The sequence below is a fragment of the Anguilla rostrata genome, chromosome 3, assembly GCF_018555375.3.
Source record: "Anguilla rostrata isolate EN2019 chromosome 3, ASM1855537v3, whole genome shotgun sequence".
Taxonomy (NCBI): Eukaryota; Metazoa; Chordata; class Actinopteri; order Anguilliformes; family Anguillidae; genus Anguilla; species Anguilla rostrata.
This window is the reverse complement of record NC_057935.1, coordinates 71,062,075-71,082,985: the sequence shown is the minus strand read 5'-3', so window position 1 is coordinate 71,082,985 and position 20,911 is coordinate 71,062,075. Positions and strand designations below refer to the sequence as shown.

General features: G+C 51.2%; 1 protein-coding gene across 10 annotated transcripts; it reads right to left on the bottom strand.

The window, feature by feature from the left end:
- Positions 1-1,051: 1,051 nt before the first annotated feature.
- Positions 1,052-20,369, bottom strand: sf3b1 (splicing factor 3b, subunit 1). Of its 10 annotated transcripts, none has more exons than XM_064329596.1 (25): positions 20,216-20,368; positions 18,905-19,077; positions 18,589-18,690; positions 17,837-17,951; positions 13,420-13,499; positions 12,875-13,090; positions 12,286-12,538; positions 11,440-11,652; positions 10,847-10,968; positions 10,544-10,741; positions 9,335-9,436; positions 8,935-9,114; positions 8,634-8,720; positions 7,800-8,070; positions 7,041-7,186; positions 6,767-6,913; positions 6,235-6,360; positions 5,595-5,816; positions 4,808-4,990; positions 4,312-4,423; positions 3,883-4,003; positions 3,578-3,755; positions 2,892-3,164; positions 2,166-2,382; positions 1,052-1,732 (listed from the first exon to the last, which is right to left on the bottom strand). In XM_064329596.1, exons 1-25 carry the CDS (start codon positions 20,241-20,243, stop codon positions 1,398-1,400), a joined length of 4,200 nt encoding a protein of 1,399 aa, XP_064185666.1. In that variant the 5' UTR covers positions 20,244-20,368; the 3' UTR covers positions 1,052-1,397. The 10 variants fall into 10 exon arrangements, with proteins under 10 accessions (XP_064185666.1, XP_064185670.1, XP_064185669.1 ...); XM_064329597.1 differs by having other exon boundaries at positions 1,449-1,732; positions 3,578-3,709; XM_064329600.1 differs by lacking the exons at positions 18,589-18,690; positions 18,905-19,077; positions 20,216-20,368 and adding an exon at positions 13,904-13,957 and having other exon boundaries at positions 17,837-17,899.
- Between the last annotated feature and the right edge of the window lie 542 nt (positions 20,370-20,911).

Below are 20,911 nucleotides of genomic sequence, written 5' to 3'. Positions count from 1 at the left end.
TTATCAAAAAAAAATGTTTTACCACATCGTTGCTGACGAGGCAATACATTGAAACGGGTCAGTTTGTAACAGTAAGTGAGCATATTTCAAAATACAATGTTAATAGTCCATTCTTGAGAGTTTCTGTCCTCCTTAACATGGGACAACAATCTGGATTTTTTGTTGTGACAAGCACCCCTATTCCTAGAAAAGCCAGTTTGTGCCAGCTTATCTCTGAAACTACTATACCTTTATACTGAGGACCCAGAGATGTGCAATGCTTGTTCACTTGTTTTTCCACAACAGCCCTGACAGACAGGAAGTGGTAATCACACAGAGATTCTAATCATAGGCCTCGGAACCTGGAATGTTTGACAGGTGCGAACAGTTCACTCAACTTAAAAAAAAAAAAAAAAAATGCCTTGAGCATGTTTAACTATCTGAAACTCATTTGTCATTTGAAATTAGTTCTAGGTTTTTGCTTTTAAGAGAGATAAATATCCCACAGCAAGACAAACCTGAGGTTATGATGTGGTTCAAGCCGACTCACCCAGAGAGGACAAGCTGGAATTCGAGTCAGCTACGGAATGTTGGAACACCAGTTGTGCAAAACTTTATTAAAAAAGGAAAATGCATGATCTTCTCATGGAAGTTCTTTTTTGTGGTTAATTAATTATGTTGGCACACAGAATACCGTTTGTCAGAGACTGCATGGTTTGGAAAATTGATGTCATGAAATTTTACTTTTATTACTGGATACAGTGTGTACGTGTGTGTGTGTATATACATATACATATTTCAGAAAAAGCATTTAATAAAATGTCTAAAGCAAAAGAAAATCGAGCACTTTAAGCAATCTCAAATGTACATTTTTTTTTTTTTATCTTAATTTAAAAACTTTGCTATTTTGAAGGTTTTTCGAGAACCAATGAAAATCCTCCGTGAGTGACAGGCCACAGACTCCATAAGCCACACATTCCCACTTAAGAGAAGAGACTGGGACACGATCGGCCATTTTAAAACACATTTTCTGGGTCGAATTCCCCATGGAAATGAGAGCGGGACAGGAAAGTATTGTACACAAGTGTTTATTCTGTCAAGTAAGGAAACACTTCGCAAGATCAAAAATGGAGAATAAGCCCCAGCAGAGAGGCGCTGAAGTGCCACTACGAGGAAACCATGACGATTAATATTAAAGTTTACCCAGAATCCTTCTGATAGAAGCTTTTCCTTAGCACTGCGGCTAACGCTCTGCTGCGATTTCTCACAAAGGGAGAAAAAGAAAAAAAATTCACCTACGGGCTCTATGTTGTTCCATTTATTTTTTTTCCTTTTTTTCTCTTTTATTAAAAATGATTCATTTTTTTTTGGTGCCACTGTGGCTGACTGGTCATCCACTACCAGACACACACACACAACTAAACGATAAAAAACAAGTAACGTCCAAAAGGGGGGGAGGGACAGAGAACGGGGGGGGGGCGGAGCTGAGAAAGGTGCAGCCAATGACGAGGCGGACAGTAAAATAAGTGTGCGCGGAAGAGTGGGCGGGGCTTCTGTGGAATGGAAAGGGAACAGCGGGGAGGGGGGTTTGTGTTCACAGGAAGTACTCCAGCTCGTAGCGGATGAAGGGGTTCTTTTCGTCGTTGTAGACGTGGGGGTAGTGGGCGATCAGGGCGTCCTGGGACCCGATGTAGATGGAGTTGTAGATCTTCCAGTACACGTCCCGCACCTTCCGCGCCGGGTGGAACAGGCCCTGCGCCAGAGAACGGGGCGAGTCATCGAAACAGCACTCCACAACACCTTTCTGCTACAGCTTCAGTTAATCCAATTACCACCGGGGAATTATATATATATCACACACATGCACGCAACCTATAAACCCAAAAGAAACCTAAACACACTCCATGAACACAGTGGTGCAGCCATTCCTTAAACATAAACATGTGGACCCCCCACTCTTTTACCCAACTCCACTTCAACCAATATTGCACCCAATATGAAATTATATTCCCACAAAGATAAAACTGTCATTCATATTCAATAAAGGAACAAAAATAAACTGACAGTATGCAAGTACACAGCTGATCCCTTATCAGTCCACCCACAATGCTGACTAATCCAAACCCCAGTATGAGAGCAGAGCTGCTCCAGCTATGCGGTGGGCGGGACGGGGGACGGGGGGTTACCTGTAGGCAGTACTGCAGCATTCGGCAGGGCCCGATGGCCACGCGGAGCCCCTCCAGCGCCCCCATGACGGCCTGGATGACGTGGGGCGAGGTCTCGAACACGTTGGGCCACACGTAGTTCAGCAGGTGGTTGAGCGAGTCCTCGCACCCGAAGCCGTACACGCCCAGGGACATGTGCTGCACCACCGCGCTGGCCGTCTGCCGGTGCACCAGGTCCCTGAGGGGGGGGGAGGCAGAGCGGGGCGGTTAGGGCGTGTGTGGGGGGACGGGTAAGGGTGCCAACATGGTTCCCCAGAACTCTGAACCCCCCTTAGATAACCTCTTTTCCCCTTTCTTTGGATTTCCTTATGGATAATGTTACAGTTCTACCTGTGTAAATTTTATTTATCTAGTAGTACTTTTAGTTACAGTATAAACTGCTGTTTTCTTAGGTTGACATGACACTAATTGATTAAAATTGGGTCCTAAGACTAACACCGATGTTCTTCACCCCTGAGACCAACACCAATGTTCATCACCCCTGAGACCAACACCAATGTTCATCACCCCTGAGACCAACACCGATGTTCTCCACCCCTGAGACCAACACCGATGTTCTCCACCTGAGACTAACACTGATGTTCTCCACCCCTGAGACCAACACTGATGGCCTCCACCCGTTACTCGCTCTGGTTAAGATCTCCCGCCGTGTGACCCTGCCGCACGGGGGCGCAGGCGCGGGCTCACCTGTCCATGAGCGCGTCCTCCAGCAGCGGCGTGACGGCGTAGATGTAGTCCTTGCCCATCTCGCCGATGTACTCGAACAGGAAGGAGAGGGACTTGAGCACGCCGTTCTGCACGTTCAGCTCCGGCACCCGGTACTCGTTCATCAGCGCCGGCAGCACGGTGAACGGCGAGCAGGTCTCGGCCACGATGGCGATGGCCACCGTGGTGCACACGCGGTTCTGCCGCTCCTGCACCTTCAGGTTGTTCAGCAGCGTGGCCAGCACGTCGTGGGGCCTGTCCGAGAGGGGGGGGGGGGGTTAATACACCACCAACACGCTTAACATCACGGTAAATGTCCTGCTTAAAATCACATTAAGCAATGGAGAGGGTGGAAAATTAAAAATGAATTACATTTGCAAAGCACTGCAATCACTTATATCAGGGAGCTCAATCTTATACGAAATGGGCCACTGTGGGTTTTAGACCAGCATTACAACTAACTGACTGAGTATGTATGGTCTTCAGTCAAAACCTTGATAAGGAGAATCAGGGTGCCTTAGTGCTTAGTGACAAAACAAAAGGCTTGGTGATGCACCCACACCAGTGCTTTTCAGAAAAGATTGGACACCCCGGCTGTATATATTGTGGCATGTGCACTCAGGAGAGTGAGGCATTGTGGGTCGGGTGCAGAGGGAGCGGCAGCTGACCCGATGGCCTTGGCGATGTAGCCGAAGGTGTTGACGGTGGCTCGGCGGATGGCCTTCTTGTGAGCCTTCAGCAGCTCCAGCAGCTCGAAGCAGATCCTCATCCACTCCCGGGCCGACACGTACTCCGCCCCCCTGCGCGAAAAAAAACAGAGTTAACACCCCCACGTACTCCGCCCCCCTGCACGAAAAACAGACAGACTTAACACCCCGGCGTACTCCGCCCCCCTGCACGTTTAACACCCCTTCACCCCACCCTTCTGTCCCGCAGTATGAGGACCCACACACTCTCGGCCCCGCTCACTGACCTGTCGGCGATCCTGCCCACCAGGTCGATGCAGTTCTCCTGCACCTTCTCGTGCCTGTTCTTCAGGATGGGCGTCAGACGCGGCAGCAGGTCCTTGATGGGCGGGGTCATCTTGTGCATGCCTGCAAAAACCACACAGGGACCAATCAGCATTCAGGCTAAAGAAGGGGCAGAACCAATCAGCTGCTGCTGCTGCCTCACTGGTGTGTACATGAGAAAACCATCAGTGATGGATAAGTAGGGCTTCGGAACTACTGACTCAGACACCCTATTAATGATCTGAGCCAATCAGAGAGCTGCTTTTGACAGAAAGCACTCCTGACTCCTGGGATTCTGAGGCATGGACAGGTCTGAATGAATGTTGGTATGAGGGAATGCTGGGATAGGTCTGGGTGAATGCTGGTTTGTGTGAAGCAGAGGAATGCCGTACCGATGACGTTGACGATGGCCTTCAGGGCTCCAAGGATGCTCCCCAGAACTTCAGGGTACTCCTCTCCCAGGTACTCATACAACACCACACCCAAATGCCCCATCAGCTTCTCCTGCAGGTGGCGAGAGAGAGCAGCAGCGTTTCAGCAAGGAGGCGGAAAAATCGTGTTTTTTATGGGCAAAACATCTCCTCATACAGTAGCAAAGGAGGCCAACGACCTGCACTCTAATCCTTCAAAATCATCATTTTCAGCAGTTACATTACAGGCTTTTAGCAGACTTGCACAACTTCATTTGCATTTAAATACATTTTTTTTTCTCTCCACAGTACCCATTTAATAGAACTGAATACACACTGAAGAAATTCAGGTTAAGTCCCAGGCTCAAGGGTGTGCAATGGCAGTGTCATACCCATGATGCCACCCTGCTGCCCTACATAAAGAAACTGAGAATGCGAGGCGTGTGATTGGTCAGACCGAGCGGCGGTGGCGGCTCACCTCCTGGCAGGTCTTCATCACCACGGCGGTGCGCGAGATCAGGTCGGCCGCCTGCTGGCGCACTTTGGCGGACTTGTTGTTGAGACGCCACAGGACGGTACCGCAGATCTGCGGCAGGTAGGGCTTGACCCGCTTCCCCAGGGCGTTGACCACCGTCCCGAAACCGTTCAGCATCACAGAGTCCTGGACGGGGGGGCGGGGGGGTGGTTTGGGGGGAGGTAGAGCAGACGTTAGGGAAATATTCACTCAGAAAATCCAACGTGACTTCACTGACCAGTGTAATGTAAAAAGTTAATGTTTAGGCTTTGGTGTTGTTTGGCACTTCAAAAATTGATAAATAACAATGCTGATACTCTTAAAAACAGAGCAGTGAACTAAACTGTAATTATCTAAATAACCAGTTACAGAACACAAAGAGAGAAATTACAATCACACAGGTACAATCAGGGATCACCAAGAGCCAGGGGGGGGAATTTCCAGTCCCGGAGGGCCAGTGTGTTTTTAGGTTGTTGTTTGCAATAACTACCCTGGCTCAATGAGCTAACTGGCTGTATAAAGCAACACTGTTGGATTGCATCACGGAAAAACATCTCGTACTGGGACACAAAAACAACCTGTCTTTAACTTGCTTAAAAGTCAGGGCGAAATAATTAAGACCAGAAGTTGGCATGAAATCCAAAAACGGACCGGGACCTCGTTGACCCAGAGAATTACCCGGGTGGTACCCGGGCCGTACCCGCACCCTGACCCACTGTGCTACCCGGGCGGTACCCGCGCTCCGACCCACCTCTGTGGTCTGCTCCTGGAAGGCGTACAGGATGCCGTCGATCAGCTGCTCCTCCAGCTTGTGGTCGATGTCGGCCGCGCCCAGGTTGCCCATGATCTTCTCGATGGTCTCCATCACCATCTTGCGGTACTGCTCCGCCTCGTCCTTCAGGTCGTCCACGATGCGCGAGATGATCTCCGCCGCCCCCACCTTATTGGCCAGCTCCACCGTGGTGTCCACCAGCTGCAGGGGCGAGGAACGTACCGCCATGAAGTTACACCGGCACACGACAGCGGTGGCTTTACCCAACCGGGACGCTACAGAACGGCTTCTACAGGGGGCGCCCAACCCCGAATGAAGCAAATATCACAGTGAGAATTTTCATACAGAACTACAACTCTGTTGCGTTGGATCAGGGCATTTGATCGGTTTTGTTTTGGCTTACTTGCATTGCATGCTGGTTATTTACATTAGAAGATGTTTGTGTGCAGAGGGACTTAAAAGCCAACATTCAGGCAGGTGGTCACATACTGAACCAACGTATGCAAGTGATCACAGAACAGCTTCATACGGAGCTTCAGCCTGACTGGAGGACTCTGCAGAGAAGCTCACCCACGGACCACAGCCCGAACGGCACAGCAGGGGTCAAAGGTCAGCTCACCTGTCTGTAGTTACGACGGTCCAGAGCCATCCGGTGCTGCCAGAAGTGCTTGAAGAACGGGGGCAGGATCTCGGTCTTGATGTAGTTGGCCTCCACACCATCGGTCCCACAGCACTGCTTCACCACCTGGGGAGGGACGAGGGGGGGGGGGTCAGTACAGACCGAAACAAGGGTCACGAGACCTCCGGGTAGCTTCTCAGTGAAGATACCAAACCAGAGGGGGTACAAGCACCCAAGCACAATCCGCAATAAGCCCCCCGAAACCATTATAGAGGAGGGTGGACTCCAGCGGAGAGGAAAGATGGAGCTGACAGCTATTGTTGTCGAGTGTGGTCACACCTAGTACTGCGCCAGGCAATAACTGCCAAATTACTAACTACCCAGGGATGTTAGAGCAGATCAGTGTAGATTAAACCGCTTCACTTCCATACTTGGGACCGGGAATAAGGAACCTGTGTGGTTAGGGTTAGGGTGAAGAGATGAACAGACTAAGAAAGACGAGAGAGGAAAGCAGCCCTTCCCCAGCCCTCACCTTGAGCACGATCTTCTTCATCTCCTCATCAGGAGACTGGAACTCTCGGATGAGGATCAGCATCACCTCCCTGGTGTAGTAATTGGCGTATTCAGCGTCCATCAGGGGGATCAGGTAGCCAATGGCCTTCAGGAAGGCTGCCAGACCCTGTGGGGGGAAAAACAGATTAGTGAGAGTCTGAGGGGTGTGTGTGCGCATGTGTGCACGTATGTGAGAGAGGGTGAGTATGTGGTTGCGTGTGTGTGTTTAGGGTTAAAGGGGTCCTGCTGCTGACCTTTCCCCTGTGCTGCCGGATGCCCTTCCACAGGGGCTTGAGCACGGAGTCGAAGGACTCGATACCGTAGGGCGTGGCCGCCTCAGCCAGGGCAGCGATGGCCAGGGCACTGATGGTGCGCACCTTCTGCTGCTCGTCCACCAGACCTGGGGGTGAGAGAGGAGAGTGGGGTCAGCACAGAGCAACGCTATACCCGCTAACTAACCAGCACAGAGCAACGCTACACCCGCTAACTAACCAGCACAGAGCAACGCTATACCCGCTAACTAACCAGCACAGAGCAACGCTATACCTGCTAACTAACCAGCACAGAGCAACACTATACCTGCTAACTAACCAGCACAGAGCAACGCTATACCTGCTAACCAACCAACCCAGCCTAGCGCAACACTATACCCGCTAACCAACCAACCCAGCCCAATGCTACGTCCGCTAACTAACCAGCCCAGCGCAATGCTACACCCGCTAACTAACCAGGCCAGCCCAAAGCTACACCCGCTAACAAACCAGCCCATTCCTACAGCACCTGCCATTATAAATTTACCATCACAGAAATACTGAAGTAAGATAAAACGAGGAATTCACTAACTCTTTCCATGAATCATTTATCAAAGACCAAGTCACACATTGTGTCACTGAACAGGCGACTGCGACCCAGGACTAAAAAACACAAAATAGAAACGATTCTAGGGAAGGGAGAGGACAGGGGAACAGCTCAGTGCGTTTAAACGGCGCGAGCGCGTCGGGCAGGGCGCTGACCGTGCTCGATGATCTCCACCAGGCTGCGCAGGTGGGGCAGGATGGCGCAGCCCATGAGGATGGCGATCTGCTGCACGATCTTGATGCCGGTGTGGCGCGCCTGCCAGGACTTCTTGCTCTTGCAGACGGCCTTGAGGAAGGGCAGCAGCGAGGGGATGCCCAGCGCGGACGCCACCACGGCGAAGGCGCGGGCCGTGGTGTTCCTCACGTACTCGTCCATGTTGTCGATGTCGGGCCTCATGGTGGAGATCATGGTGGCCAGGCCGGCAGCCTGCGAGGGGGAGGGGCCAGGGGAAAGGAATTACCCACAATCCCACAGCCACGGCAAATACGCTCTCATACAATCTCTTCACTCACACACTCGTCCTGGTTTACTATCCTTCCATCATCTAACCCACTTATACCTAGGTCAGGTTCAGGGGTGGGGGGTGGGGGGGGGGGTTGGGCCTATCCCAGCATGCACTGCGTGAGAGGCAGGAATACATCCTGGACAGGTCATCAATCAATCACAGGGGACACACACCATTCACTCACTCACACACTCATACCAGTGGGTAATTTAGACTCTGCGTGTCTTTGGACTGCGGGAGGAAACCGGAGTACCCGGAGGAAACCCACACAGGCAGGGGGTCCTGGTTTACCAACATGTTATTTTTAGGTTGACTACAGAACGTATTGCGCATAGGCAAAGTACAATATGACTGGAGTATCAGAGCAAAAAAGGCTTCAATTCCCATTCCAGCCAAACGCATCCTGCAGAAATGGAAAACTCCACTTCTGGGTTTATGTATATGGAGGTGAGGGATAAACAGCGGTGGGGAAGTGACAGCTTACCTTGGCCAGGTTAGAGATGATCTCCCTGCCCTCCACTCTGGCGTAGTAATCCTCATCAATCAGCAAGGGCTCGATCACCACCAGGATCTGCAAGAGCCCGCAACAAACCAGCGGTTAGATACACACACACACACAGATGCACGCACAACAGAAACACACAGACGGGCACCACACACCATGCACACACACAGACAGGCACACACGCACCAAACACCACGCAAACGCACTTAGCCTTCATCCACCAAACCACACACCAAATTAAGTCACTTCAACATGCTGTCTGTCAGGGAGAAAGGCCCACCTTGTGCACGTAGGGTCGGACCAGGTCGTCCAGCTTGTAGAGGATGCGGTCGATGACTTTGACCAGCAGATGGCGCTCCTGGTCCTCCAGCGTGGGGGACATGAGCAGGGGCAGGATCTGGTTGAAGAGGGGACCTGCCCCAAACTCACGGGCTTTATCTGTGATCTGACGCAGAGCAGCCTGGGGAGGGGGAGAGAGAGAGAAAGGAGGAGAGGTAGAGAGGTTAAGCCTGCCAAGGGGACTGAGGAATAGTATAGACCAATAATCACATTGCGGAGGGAGGGGCTTTAGGGCAGGGATGGGGGTGTGGTGGGGGGAGGGAGGGGCTTTAGGGCAGGGATGGGGGGTTAGGGGCTTTAGGGCAGGGATGGGGGTGCAGTAAGGGGGCGTGGCAGCTCACCTTCCTCATGGGGGGCGTGCCGTTCTTGATCTTCAGCAGCAGTTTCATGATCTTGCGCTCCTTCTGTTCCTCTGGGCTCAGAGTGGACTCGTCCACCTCCACCTGAAAACAGCACAACCCGGTCAGAACCACGGCAGCACAGCCCAGTCAGACCAGCTGCAGCACAGACCAGCTGCAGCACAGCCCAGTCAGACCAGCTGCAGCACAGCCCAGTCAGAACCCCGGCAGCACAACCCAGTCAGAACCCCGGCAGCACAGCCGTACAGTCAGACCAGCTGCAGCACAGCCCAGTCAGACCAGCTGCAGCACAGCCCAGTCAGAACCCCGGCAGCACAGCCCAGTCAGACCAGCTACAGCACAGCCCAGTCAGACCAGCTGCAGCACAGCCCAGTCAGACCAGATACAGCACAGCCCAGTCAGACCAGCTACAGCACAGCCCAGTCAGACCAGCTGCAGCACAGCCGTACAGTCAGACCAGCTGCAGCACAGCCCAGTCAGAACCCCCGCAGCACAGCCCAGTCAGACCAGCTGCAGCACAGCCCAGTCAGAACCCCGGCAGCACAGCCCAGTCAGACCAGCTGCAGCACAGCCCAGTCAGACCAGCTGCAGCACAGCCCAGTCAGACCAGCTGCAGCACAGCCCAGTCAGACCAGCTGCAGCACAGCCCAGTCAGACCAGCTGCAGCACAACCCCAATTACACTACCCTTGCATGTCTGGCAAATGCAGGAGAAAAAGCAGCTCAAAAGGTGAAACTATTTTGCTTTTTGTTTTGCATGTTCATTCACAGTTCAGGTTTAATTTGAAAACGTACTCTTGTCAGTACTTGTTCAGACCTCATTTCAAAAACTCGAAAAGTTCAAAGTCTAAGCTATTATTTGAAAAATCTCCATAGAAACGTCAGGGTCATTAATCAATTCAAAAACTGAATTCAGTAGTCAATGTGTGAATTAGCCTGCCAGGTCACGTAGTAGAGACAGAAACTCTGGGGATTTTCAAGACCAGGCTTGATACGGTGTTAGATGTCTGTAGGTTATCCGAGCACTAATTTAGTCAGAAAAATGGCGAGCAATGTTGGCAATGAATGGCCTGTTCTCGTCATTATTTTACGTTAATTAAATCCTCAAATTCCCTGAATTTAAGTGGAACTAAACCCAGGCTGTGTTTCCCACGCACACGGGAGCGACCAATCAGACGCGAGCTCCCCTCACCAGCAGCTTGTCGAAGTACTGGATGTCGTCGGGCTTGAGGAAGGGCAGGTTCCCGGACGGCTGGTCGTTCACGGTCTTCATGGTGCGGTCCTCCGTCTGCATGTGGAACCCGGTCATGCCCCCGATGGGCGTGGGGGTGGCGGTCAGCTTGCGGGCGGGGGTGCGGATGGGCACGTATCCCGCGGGCGGGGGCAGCACCTGGGGGAGGAGGGAGGGAGGGAGAGAGGGGTCAGCGTTTAGTGGAGGCGGTTAAAGCGGCTCGGTTAAAACGCGCGGTAAAGAGCGCGGTCACGGTAGCCGCACCTTGTAGCCCTCGGGGAACATGGCGTCCAGCTCCTCGTCGGTCAGCGGGCGGTTCCGCTCGTCGATTTCCCGCTCCCAGCGCCAGGCCTGCAGCTGCTCGGGCGTCATGCTCATCAGGTGACCTGCGGGGACGGCGAGAGACGGTCGTGAGCGGGGCCTGTTCCAGCCAAGGAGGGGCCCCTCAAGGGCCTAGCCTAGCCTTCGAGGGGCCCCTAAAGGGCCTAGCCTAGCCTTCGAGGGGCCCCTAAAGGGCCTAGCCTAGCCTTCGAGGGGCCCCTAAAGGGCCTAGCCTAGCCTTCGAGGGGCCCCTAAAGGGCCTAGCCTAGCCTTCGAGGGGCCCCTAAAGGGCCTAGCCTAGCCTTCGAGGGGCCCCTAAAGGGCCTAGCCTAGCCTCGGTAATACTCAAATCAGGCCCTTGAGGCCAGTAGCTCTGCTGGTTTTCATTTCTACCCGAGTGAACAGACTTATTAAAGCCACTGATTGGCCAGGGATTAGACTCACCTGGTGTCCCAGGTTTAAATCAGTCCTGATTAGGGGGGAAGAATGAGAACCAGCATCACATCACTTTTTTGTGCGAGCAGCGCCATCCTTACCTGGGGTGGGCGTGGCCATGTTCATGGCGGGGGTGCCGATGGGGGTCTTCCCCGGGGTGAGCAGGGGGGTGGACGAGCCCATCTGACTGGCCGGGGTCTCGTCCCAGCGGGACTTGCGCTTGCTGGCCCCGGGGGTGGGGGTCTCCCCCACGGACTCGTCCCCCCTGTCTGTGCGGGGCGTCTCAGCCCAGCCGCTGCCGTGCCCCGGGGTCTCTGAGGGGGGGCGAGAGGTGGAGGGGGGCAGGTTAGAGCTTTAGATCCTGCCAAACTGAGTGCTAATGTAGATGGTTCCATTCTGCCCAGTCAATGGCTTACACAATACAATGGATATGACTTATGACTCAACTGAACTTCAACTGTAAAACATTAAATTAATGACTTGACAAATTACTTCAATCAAATGTGAAACAAATAAATTGCTATAATAAGAAATTTAAAGTTTGTATTTCAACAGAGAAACAAATCATAAAGGAACGGCTATTATGAGAAATTAATTTCCTATGAAGAATTACGGTTAGGAATGAATCATGGTCTAACATACAATTCACTGAAGAGTCAGCTTTTTGGAATGTTTTCTTCAACAGTCAGTGTTCCAGAACTCTGCTTTCAGTCATCAGTAGTGATTGTGACATCAGCATTGGAATGTTCAGATAAGAACGTGACGTCACTGACGCCTGTCAGAACAGTAAGCTGCTACAGCTGAATGGGATTAACACCTTCATTCTAATCACAGCGTGGATGAAAACAGAACCCGCAGGGAAGCGAACGCAGACAGGCGGGTCTGTGCAGCCGTTAACGTTGCCGCGGTAACGCCCGGCTGCGTGACCTCACGGCGAGGTGCCTCACCTCGCTCCGTCTTGGGCGTCTCGTCCCAGCGGTTCTTGCGCACGCTGGAGGTGGCTCCCCCGTGGCCGGGCGTGGCGTGGCCGGGCGTGTCCCCGCGGCCCGGGGTGGCGGCGCCCGCGGGCGTGTGGCTGGGCGTCGGCTCCCACATGCGCGTGCTGGGCGTGGCCCCCGGCGTCTCGCTGCCCTTGGCCCGCCCGGGCGTCTCGTCCCAGCGACTGTTGGAGGGGGTGTGGCCTGGGGTGTGGCCTGGGGTCTAGGGGGGCGGGGACAACACAGGGTGAGCGGGAAAACCACCACTATCAGTGACATCCATCAGAGTCTCACTACAAACACTATATTCCCCTATTTTAAAGAAAAGACTATGCTCCAAAACACCATTCACCTATCATGCAACAATCAAATGAGGAGTAGACTTCTTAGGACAAGAACTATGAAATCCAGCTAATCAGGAACTGATTTAGACCTGAGACACACCAAGTGAACGAAAAAATAAAAAATCTACCATCAGCGGCACTAAAAGGGTAATTTGGGGGCTAATTAGCATATCCCCGCCCCCGAGAGCGCTCCGGCACTGGCGATAGGCCCTCACCTCGACGCTGGCGTCGGCCTGGTCCCAGCTGGAGACCTTCTTGGGCGTGCCGCTGCTGGGCGTGCCGCTGGTGGGCGTCTGGTCGGCGGTCTGGTCCCAGCGGCGCTTGCGCTTGGCGGCTGCGGCGGCGGCGGCCGCCTGGGAGGCAGCGGAGCCGTTCACCACCTTCAGCTCCCCCGCTTTGGCCTTCTCCGCCAGCTGCTGCCGGATCTCTTTCTGCAAGGGGGGGCGAGGGGGGGGCACAGAGGTGAGTGGGAGGTGGAGGCAGGGCACACGTTCGCGAGCGCATGCCGCACATAGCCTGCCTGTGACCTGGGAGTCTATTAGCGGCTCAGAGTTTGAAATGAGGGAAATAAATTAACAATGGCAAGATCACTCACATACACACGCACTCACGTGCACTCACACACACACACACAACCACACGTGCACTCACACACGCGTGCCCGCACACACACTCACACATGCACTCTCACACACACAGCTAGACTGCCATGGGCCCATGGAGGCAGCCAGTTCCATCAGCGGTGATGATCACAAATTACCTCCTCTTTGGTGAGGTGCTGCTCCCTCATCACATCCATGTACGTCCGGGCCGGCTGCTTAGGGTCCGGCGTTTTGCCCCCTGCGCGAGAGAGAGAGCACCAACAAGACACGGGACAGTCAGGCAAGCAGGACCCCCGCGAAACCCGGCGTCAGAATACACAGCAAGCAAGAGCACTCACAATACAGCCAGCTAGCCCTGACGCTATCCAACATCGCTCAACTCTCGCTGCCATTACAGACTCTACTGCTCCATTCTCTCCTCTCTTACGGTAAAAATCACAGGGCAGCCCGTAGGGTGCAATTAGGAAAGAAAAAGAAAAAAAGAAACCAAACCAAAAAACAAAATCCACTTTTTAATGCATATCTGACATGGCTAAAGCTAACAGGCAAATTAGTGATAGGCAGAGGCTGATAAGGAGGTAAGGAGAGGGAATGGCCGTCACTGTCCAGGGGTCCTGGGCTGATTCTCTCCAGAATACGTACACTTTCAGTGCCAGGGTCCTTCTGCAGTCAGGCTTCAACCGGCAGAAAAGAAGCCTAGAAAATTATCTCTTTGCCATTAGTAACACTTTGGAAAGGGTTGGAACTCACACACAAAGCATACCACCTGCTTTCTCTCAACTTACTCATCGGGGCATGGAATAAATCCTCCTTGAATTCAAACCACTGCTAGAAAGTAGTTGTTTTTTTTTATGTAAATGTCCAAATTTCTAACTATAAGAGCTAAACAGACGGGAGTCTTTAAAAATTGAAGTTTGCCTCTGATCAGGTGTTATATTGCTTAACTACAAGGGGACCAAATTTCAAAATATAACTAACAGACGGGAGTCTTTAAATTTAAAGCTAGTCTTAAAATGTCTCATTATAGGGGATCTCGCTAGGTGGGAACAGGGCTAAGTGCATGACCTCCTTCACAAAAACCTACGATGTGGGAGGTGTATGATGGCTAAGCACCGGGACGTCCCGTATGACAGACTTTCGGGGATAAACAGAGTGGTCCTGTCTGACAGTGAAGGGGTCTTGGGTGCAGTGAATTTGGAATTTTGAACATTCATTTAACTTTGGGCTTAACATTTAAAATGCTGCACGCCAGGAACAGCAAAGTGCCACTTTATTATAAGGTTTCTGTGGCACTGTATAGGGGGCGTAAGTAACATAACTTGGGTCATACGGCACAATGCCGACCGTCATGGAGGTCAGTAATAGAAATGAGGTCCTGATCGGCCTGATTTTTCTAAAAACAGCTCTGATATGAGACTCCAATTTCTCTAATTCTTGAAAAAAAGTGTATAAGTTTTATTTGTAAAATTAACTATGAGACAAAAAAAAGTTTGCAGGTTTGCAAATTACTACAAGAAAAAGTCAGTTCTTTTGCTGCACTGCTCCTTGAACTCTGAACCCAGGAGGGAGGGTGGGCGGAGTTTAGCTGTTGCTAAGGAGGTAACCAGAGGCCCCTGACCACGCCCTCTGCGCCTGGGCAGAGGGGCCCTGACAGAACACTGAAACGCACGCTTCAGACTGCGTTGACCATAACCTACACAGGACGAGCTGCTGCTCATAAGAGATCGCAGCCAGGACTGGCAAAGCAGTACTGCTGTAGGAGAGAAATTAAGGACAGTTAGTATGGGCCTGAGGAATCGTGGCACACAAGATTTGATATCATATATTTCCATTCTATGCGCACATAAAATGGAAATACATACTTGCACAACAATTTTGCCTGAAAAAAATAAAAAATAATAAAAATACAGGTGTGTAACCTTGGTTTCACTACATGCAGGCTTTATGTAGACCTAACCAGACTGAATGTGGCCTAGTTGCTTTGTTTATTCTGACTGACTGGTGAAAAACCTCACGGGATTGGGTGAACAGGGACTTGTGGGGGAGGGAGCTCCCGCAAGGGTATGACGGATATACCGAGTTTCCATGGTTACTCATAACAAGGCCTGAAAGGCAACCATGACGTAAACTGTGTGAGTAGAGAGTTAAGCTGTGCGCTCAAACACACTACGCTACCTGTACACCAGACTGCTTTCTCCTGAGCGGCTCCAACAACAGAATCAGGAGGCTATGCAAGTCACGCACAAACTGCATCTCCGTTCCTTCGTTCGAACACTGTCTCTGAAATCCTTGTCCTAATATCAAGTGCAGAGGGTACGGACACGTGCTGTGCTGCAACACCGCCAACTCTGACCATAACCTATGAGATGTGATGCATTTCAGAGGCCAGGCGAACGCTAATGCACCCGCACAAAAGAAATCCGAGGGAACTAGTTCTCTTTTGAAAGCTGAAAAGCAGTATTGCAACACAAGTAAGGATGATCTTTGGGCAGGTAAAGGGTTTGAAGGCACTGCTTTCAGTGCATCTAAAATCACAGAGGTGTCTATCAATGAATGCGTGTCCTACTCGGGGGTAATCAGGTTTAGTCTGTCTTTCAGCACCCCCTGCTGACAGGCACCCTACATCACTGTCTCACACTGTCCTGTGACATCACAATGAAGACACCTGTCCAGTCCACATAACTGTCTCACGTTGTCCTGTGACATCACAATAAAGATCCCTGTCCAGCTCACGGCAGTCTCCTAGGCACTACACAAGCAGTAAAAGGAGTGCGTGTTACTTCTACTCCGTGTGTCTGTTTGCTACATAACAATGTCAGGGCCTGTTTCGACATCAAACTGCAGGTCACGGCGGAGCCAAAGTCATCACTGGATGCTGAACACCCCACCTCCTTTTAATATGCTATTCAGTGCGACTTATGCAACTGAACTACGCAACAGCAGCTTAGACCGGGTGCCAGATTTCCCTCTAAAAAAAGGAGCTGATGAAAACAGGTCTGACGCACCCTCCCCCACCCACTCATGCTGTGGACAGCAATCTGCCAAAATATCGCTGCTTGGCTCGGGTCCCCGACCGGGAATTCAGTGCATTATTCAGCGAGTCGGCCGACTAGCACGGCTCCTGAGCGCCACGCCTCAAAGGCAGCCGCCGGAGGACTGACTTCTTCCTCTGTGGTCCCGGCTGGACCTGTGCCTCCGAGCACGGCGATTGGCCGAGGGTTAATTCCGAAAACCCCGCGGCGGGCTCAGGCCCTCCCAAGTCCAGCAGGGTTCAGTACAGAGGGGTACAGCAGGAGGGAGAGCACCGCCACTCGCACAGACCGAAGCTGGGCTTCGTATCCATTACGTGCGACCGTGGAGCCAAAATGGCGACTACCGTCCGGAGACACAAACTTGGGTTTTACAGGTGGAAAATCATACATGTCTGATGCACACGTGCTGAGAGCTGGTATGTTCCTGTGTTCTGATTTGTATGCACTGAGGACACCGGTGTGACTTCCTGCACTGCCTGCGCTAGATAACATGTCTCCCATAGCACCACCAACCCCTCTACAAAACTCCCTCCCCACCCATTCCATTCTCTACAAACCCCCCCCCCACCCCCTACCCCCCCTCCCATTCCATTTTCCACATGTCTGGAGCCAACGGGGAGGAATTCACCACACTCCCCTACAATGACATAGTGCTCAAGGACATCCAAGGGACTTTGTGTGTGGGGAGAGTGCACATTGCTCAATTTATGGATGTCCCGCATTCGAATTCTGGGAAAGCCATCGTTTGAGACGAGCCAGGCTGACGTAGGATCAGCCATCGTGGGACACTGGGTGACTTGGGGGCCGAGAGCTTGACACGGTCGGCATATTTCTCACGACTCGTGGTACGTATGGGGAGGGGGGGGGGTGAGGTGCTGCCAATTCCCCCCCTCAGTGGCCCGAATCGGGTACAAGCGCACTGGAAGGGTGGGTAAATTATTCCCCAAAGTTGACTGCAGACACATGCTCAACACGCCACACAACCCACTGTGGTCTGAATGCCTTTAATACTTACAACCTCTAAACAGTTTTTAACCCTCCCCCCCAGGAACACCAGAATAACTTTCCACGTGTCCCTTAACCCTTCGATACACACACGGCAGACTGCAACCCGCGCTCTGTAGTATTATTACATCGAGTGTCGTCCTCACAATAATCCAGCCAGTGGAAGCCAAACACTGAATTTTAGGAGCTGAATTGCATTAACTTTCAAGAGAAAATTGTTGGATATCTCTCAACTGTCTGAAAAGGCATCGAGCTGCTCTTGGGAAAAGTAAGCTGGAGAGGAATTTTCCGTCACTGTATGGTAAACGGGAAACTTGCGTAACAGCCAAACCAAAAACAGCGATCTGCCGGACAGGACGAGCACGGAACGTTCTTGCGTGGGGTGCGAGCTGCAGGGTGGCGATCGAAGGGTTAAGTGCCGAAGGGGGGGGCGGGACCAGTGGGGTACAGCCCCAGGTTGAAGGAGCAGCATGAAAGGAGAGGCAATGGGGAGAGGGGTGGGAGGAGAGGCGGGACGGGCGGGGGGGGTGGAATTTACCGTCTGCGAAAGGGTCAAGCCGCTCTGGAGAGATGATCAGGACGCGGCGCCGGCCTTTGTACTCATCCTCGCGGTCGGCGATCTTCTGCGGCCGGTGCTCGGCGAAGGGGTCGTACTGCGATGGGGGGGGGGGGGGGGAGAACGGAGCGGTTAGGGAGCAAAACGAGAGATCACCATCGTCCGCAGGGCTGCTGGGTGGCTCATCTGTATGAACAGTCTCAAAAATCCAAAAATAAATGCAAGCAGGCAAGGCGATGCACAAATGTGAACCAGCTGAATTTATTTGTGGATCATCTACATTTATTTATTTTTGAGACAATAATACCCCCATACAAGTGTGAAGAGTGTGACAGGGCATCCCAAATTGGGGAAAAAAGGGAGTGTATTGGGGGGGGGGGGGGATATATAGTTGGGGAACTTAGTGTCAAATTTTCTTCTCTTAATGAAAAACCAGTAGAGAAAGCTGAATGTCGTAAATATTTAGGTGCTAAGCGCCAATGCAGTATGTCAGCGCCAGCTAATCTGGCAACTAACAAACCCGGAACTGGACTTCAGCAGCAGTGTCTAAATCAGCTTACTGGCCTACTATTGAGTACACTAGCTGTATGCAACTCGTATACTCAATAGTAGGCAAGTAAGCCGATTCAGACACGGCTAACGCCTCCACTTCCAACACAGCGGACAGATGAGAGACGGACTCGCAGGAGAGCCGGTGCAAGGCAGGAGGAGGAGGAGGAGGAGGCATCGCTCACCTGCTCATCTGACTGCGGAACGGCGTTAAGCATCGCCACCGGACCATGATACCCCGCTTTCTTCTGCCCCAGCAGACTGGTGGAGGAGTCTTCCTCGTCGTCCTAGGAGAGAGAGAGAGGCCGAGTCTGGTCAAGCCCGGCATAGCCCGGCTCTCACAGCTCATACACGAGAAACAAACGCTGGGGGGGGGGGCTTCACACAGGAAGCCAGCTCGGTCGGGTCTCCTTTCAGAAGCCCGTCTCAAGCCGACTCCAGCTGTGCTGAGCCACACAAGGGGGGAAAGGGAAAGAGGGGGGTCTTGGTAGGGGAGCTTACATCCTCTTGCTCGTTCGCGGCGATGGAGGTGACGTAGCCGGCGAAGCGGCTGTCGCTGCCGCCGTAGATCTCCTGGTCGTAGTAGCCGGTGGAATCCAGGCCCACGCCCTGCTCCCCTTCCTCCAGCAGGGCGGCCTTCATCCCCTGGATCTCCAGGATCTGAGCCTCGATGTCTGGAGCACAACACCGGGCAGGGAGCGAGGAAAAGGTCAAGGGGGACAGGTCACAAGAAGTGGGGAGGGGGTAAAAATGCAGAGTGAACTTCTGTGAGATGCTTTGTAGAATTGCTCGACTATATCAATTTCACTCTTAGTATCGTTGTGTCAAATTTGGTTTGCAAACAATGTCATGTCTAGCTTAAGAACATAATTTTCATGAAACTGTTTGTGATTTAAGTATGGGGTACTCTGAATTAACTACTTGAATTCAATATTAAAGTAACGCAATATTCTTAAAATAACAACGGACTACGTTACATCTACTCCCATTCAAAATGGAACTTAACTAGTCAAATGTCAACACGGACCAATACCGTGGCCTAGATCTAGAAAACAGAAATGGAACGTCCTGGTATAATGTTACCCGGTAGCTAGTATAGTGAGCGTGTAACATTTGTTTTCCGCTAGCTTGCAAACAAACGTGAATGTTAACGGAAAGCCTAACGCTAATCAGCTGCAGATCCACTTAAACGGCTAGCAAAGTCATAAGCGAAGAGGCCGCGATTAGCTACCTAGCAAGGTATCTTGCTTATTAATGCTGAAAATCATAGTGACTCTTTTGTCGTATCCGAGTGTAAATGGATTCCACAAAACGAAAACGATGAGTACATCGCGAAACATTATTAATCTCCGTTAAACAAAGGCTAGCAACGTGGCAACGGCATCCATTTCGTGGCGTTTTGCAAGGTTCGCTAACTAGCCATTTCGTACGTCTACGTCTCAGAAATATAAAATGGTCAACTTATTTGTATATATAAGTATTTCTGTCGAAACGCAAGCTGTAACTTTGATTAACATTCTGTGTATTATATGAAACACTGCATTCAGACTTCTTTCCGCTTTACAATCCGAAACATCTTCATATCTTCACTAGTTAGCATTAGCTAGCTAAATGCGTTTGTTGCGACGCAGCTTGAGCCGCCATTATCTTTTCATGTCCTCGTTGAGATTCACATATCGGTTACAGGAACACAGCAATTTTTCTCTTTGTAGAACAGCTGATCCATGTCACATTTAGTAGATATATTGTGGTATATGCCTATGTGTTACATAAAATCACATTAAACGCGCATTTCCAGTAATATCGTCTTACCTTCGTGTGTTTTGGCGATCTTCGCCATTTTCGTATCTGAGAAAGTCTGTCCCGGAAGACTGAACGGCTTCTATTTCCGTTATAGCGCGATTACAAATTGCGCACGCGCGGGGAATCGACTAGAAAAGACAAAAGATACTGTAATGCTTTTCGACATCCAGTATTATAGCCTACTCAATTACTAGAATTATTGACTACACGGCTCATGTGTCATGTTCGTTTTAAAGATATCAAGAGACTGACAGTTACTTGTCATGAGATCGGACTGATGAAATAACACCCTTACACATTTGTAGCAATTTCTATTGAGCTCCACTGAATATAATACATGGTCGATCAGAGTTGTTAAAATACGTTAACAGCAAAAGACTGTAGAGTGATGACAAAAGTTCTTCATCATACACAAATGTGTTTTCAGTGTTGACTTTCAATTGCATTCAAAAGTTTTTGCCTAATTTAATATGACTTTTCTGGTTTAATATTTGGAGACTGGCCTCTTAGGCTTTGCACTAAATCTGATACTATTTGTCTATTATACATTAAAATTTAACTGTTGGTGGTTGTGCCAGCTGTATGGAAATGTTCAAAATATTCAACACACAGGGAGCTTATTACTGAATACAGTGCCCCCCAAAAGTATGGTAGCAGGTAGAGTGAAATTAGTTATTTTTGCAATATACTTAAAGGCTTTTAGAT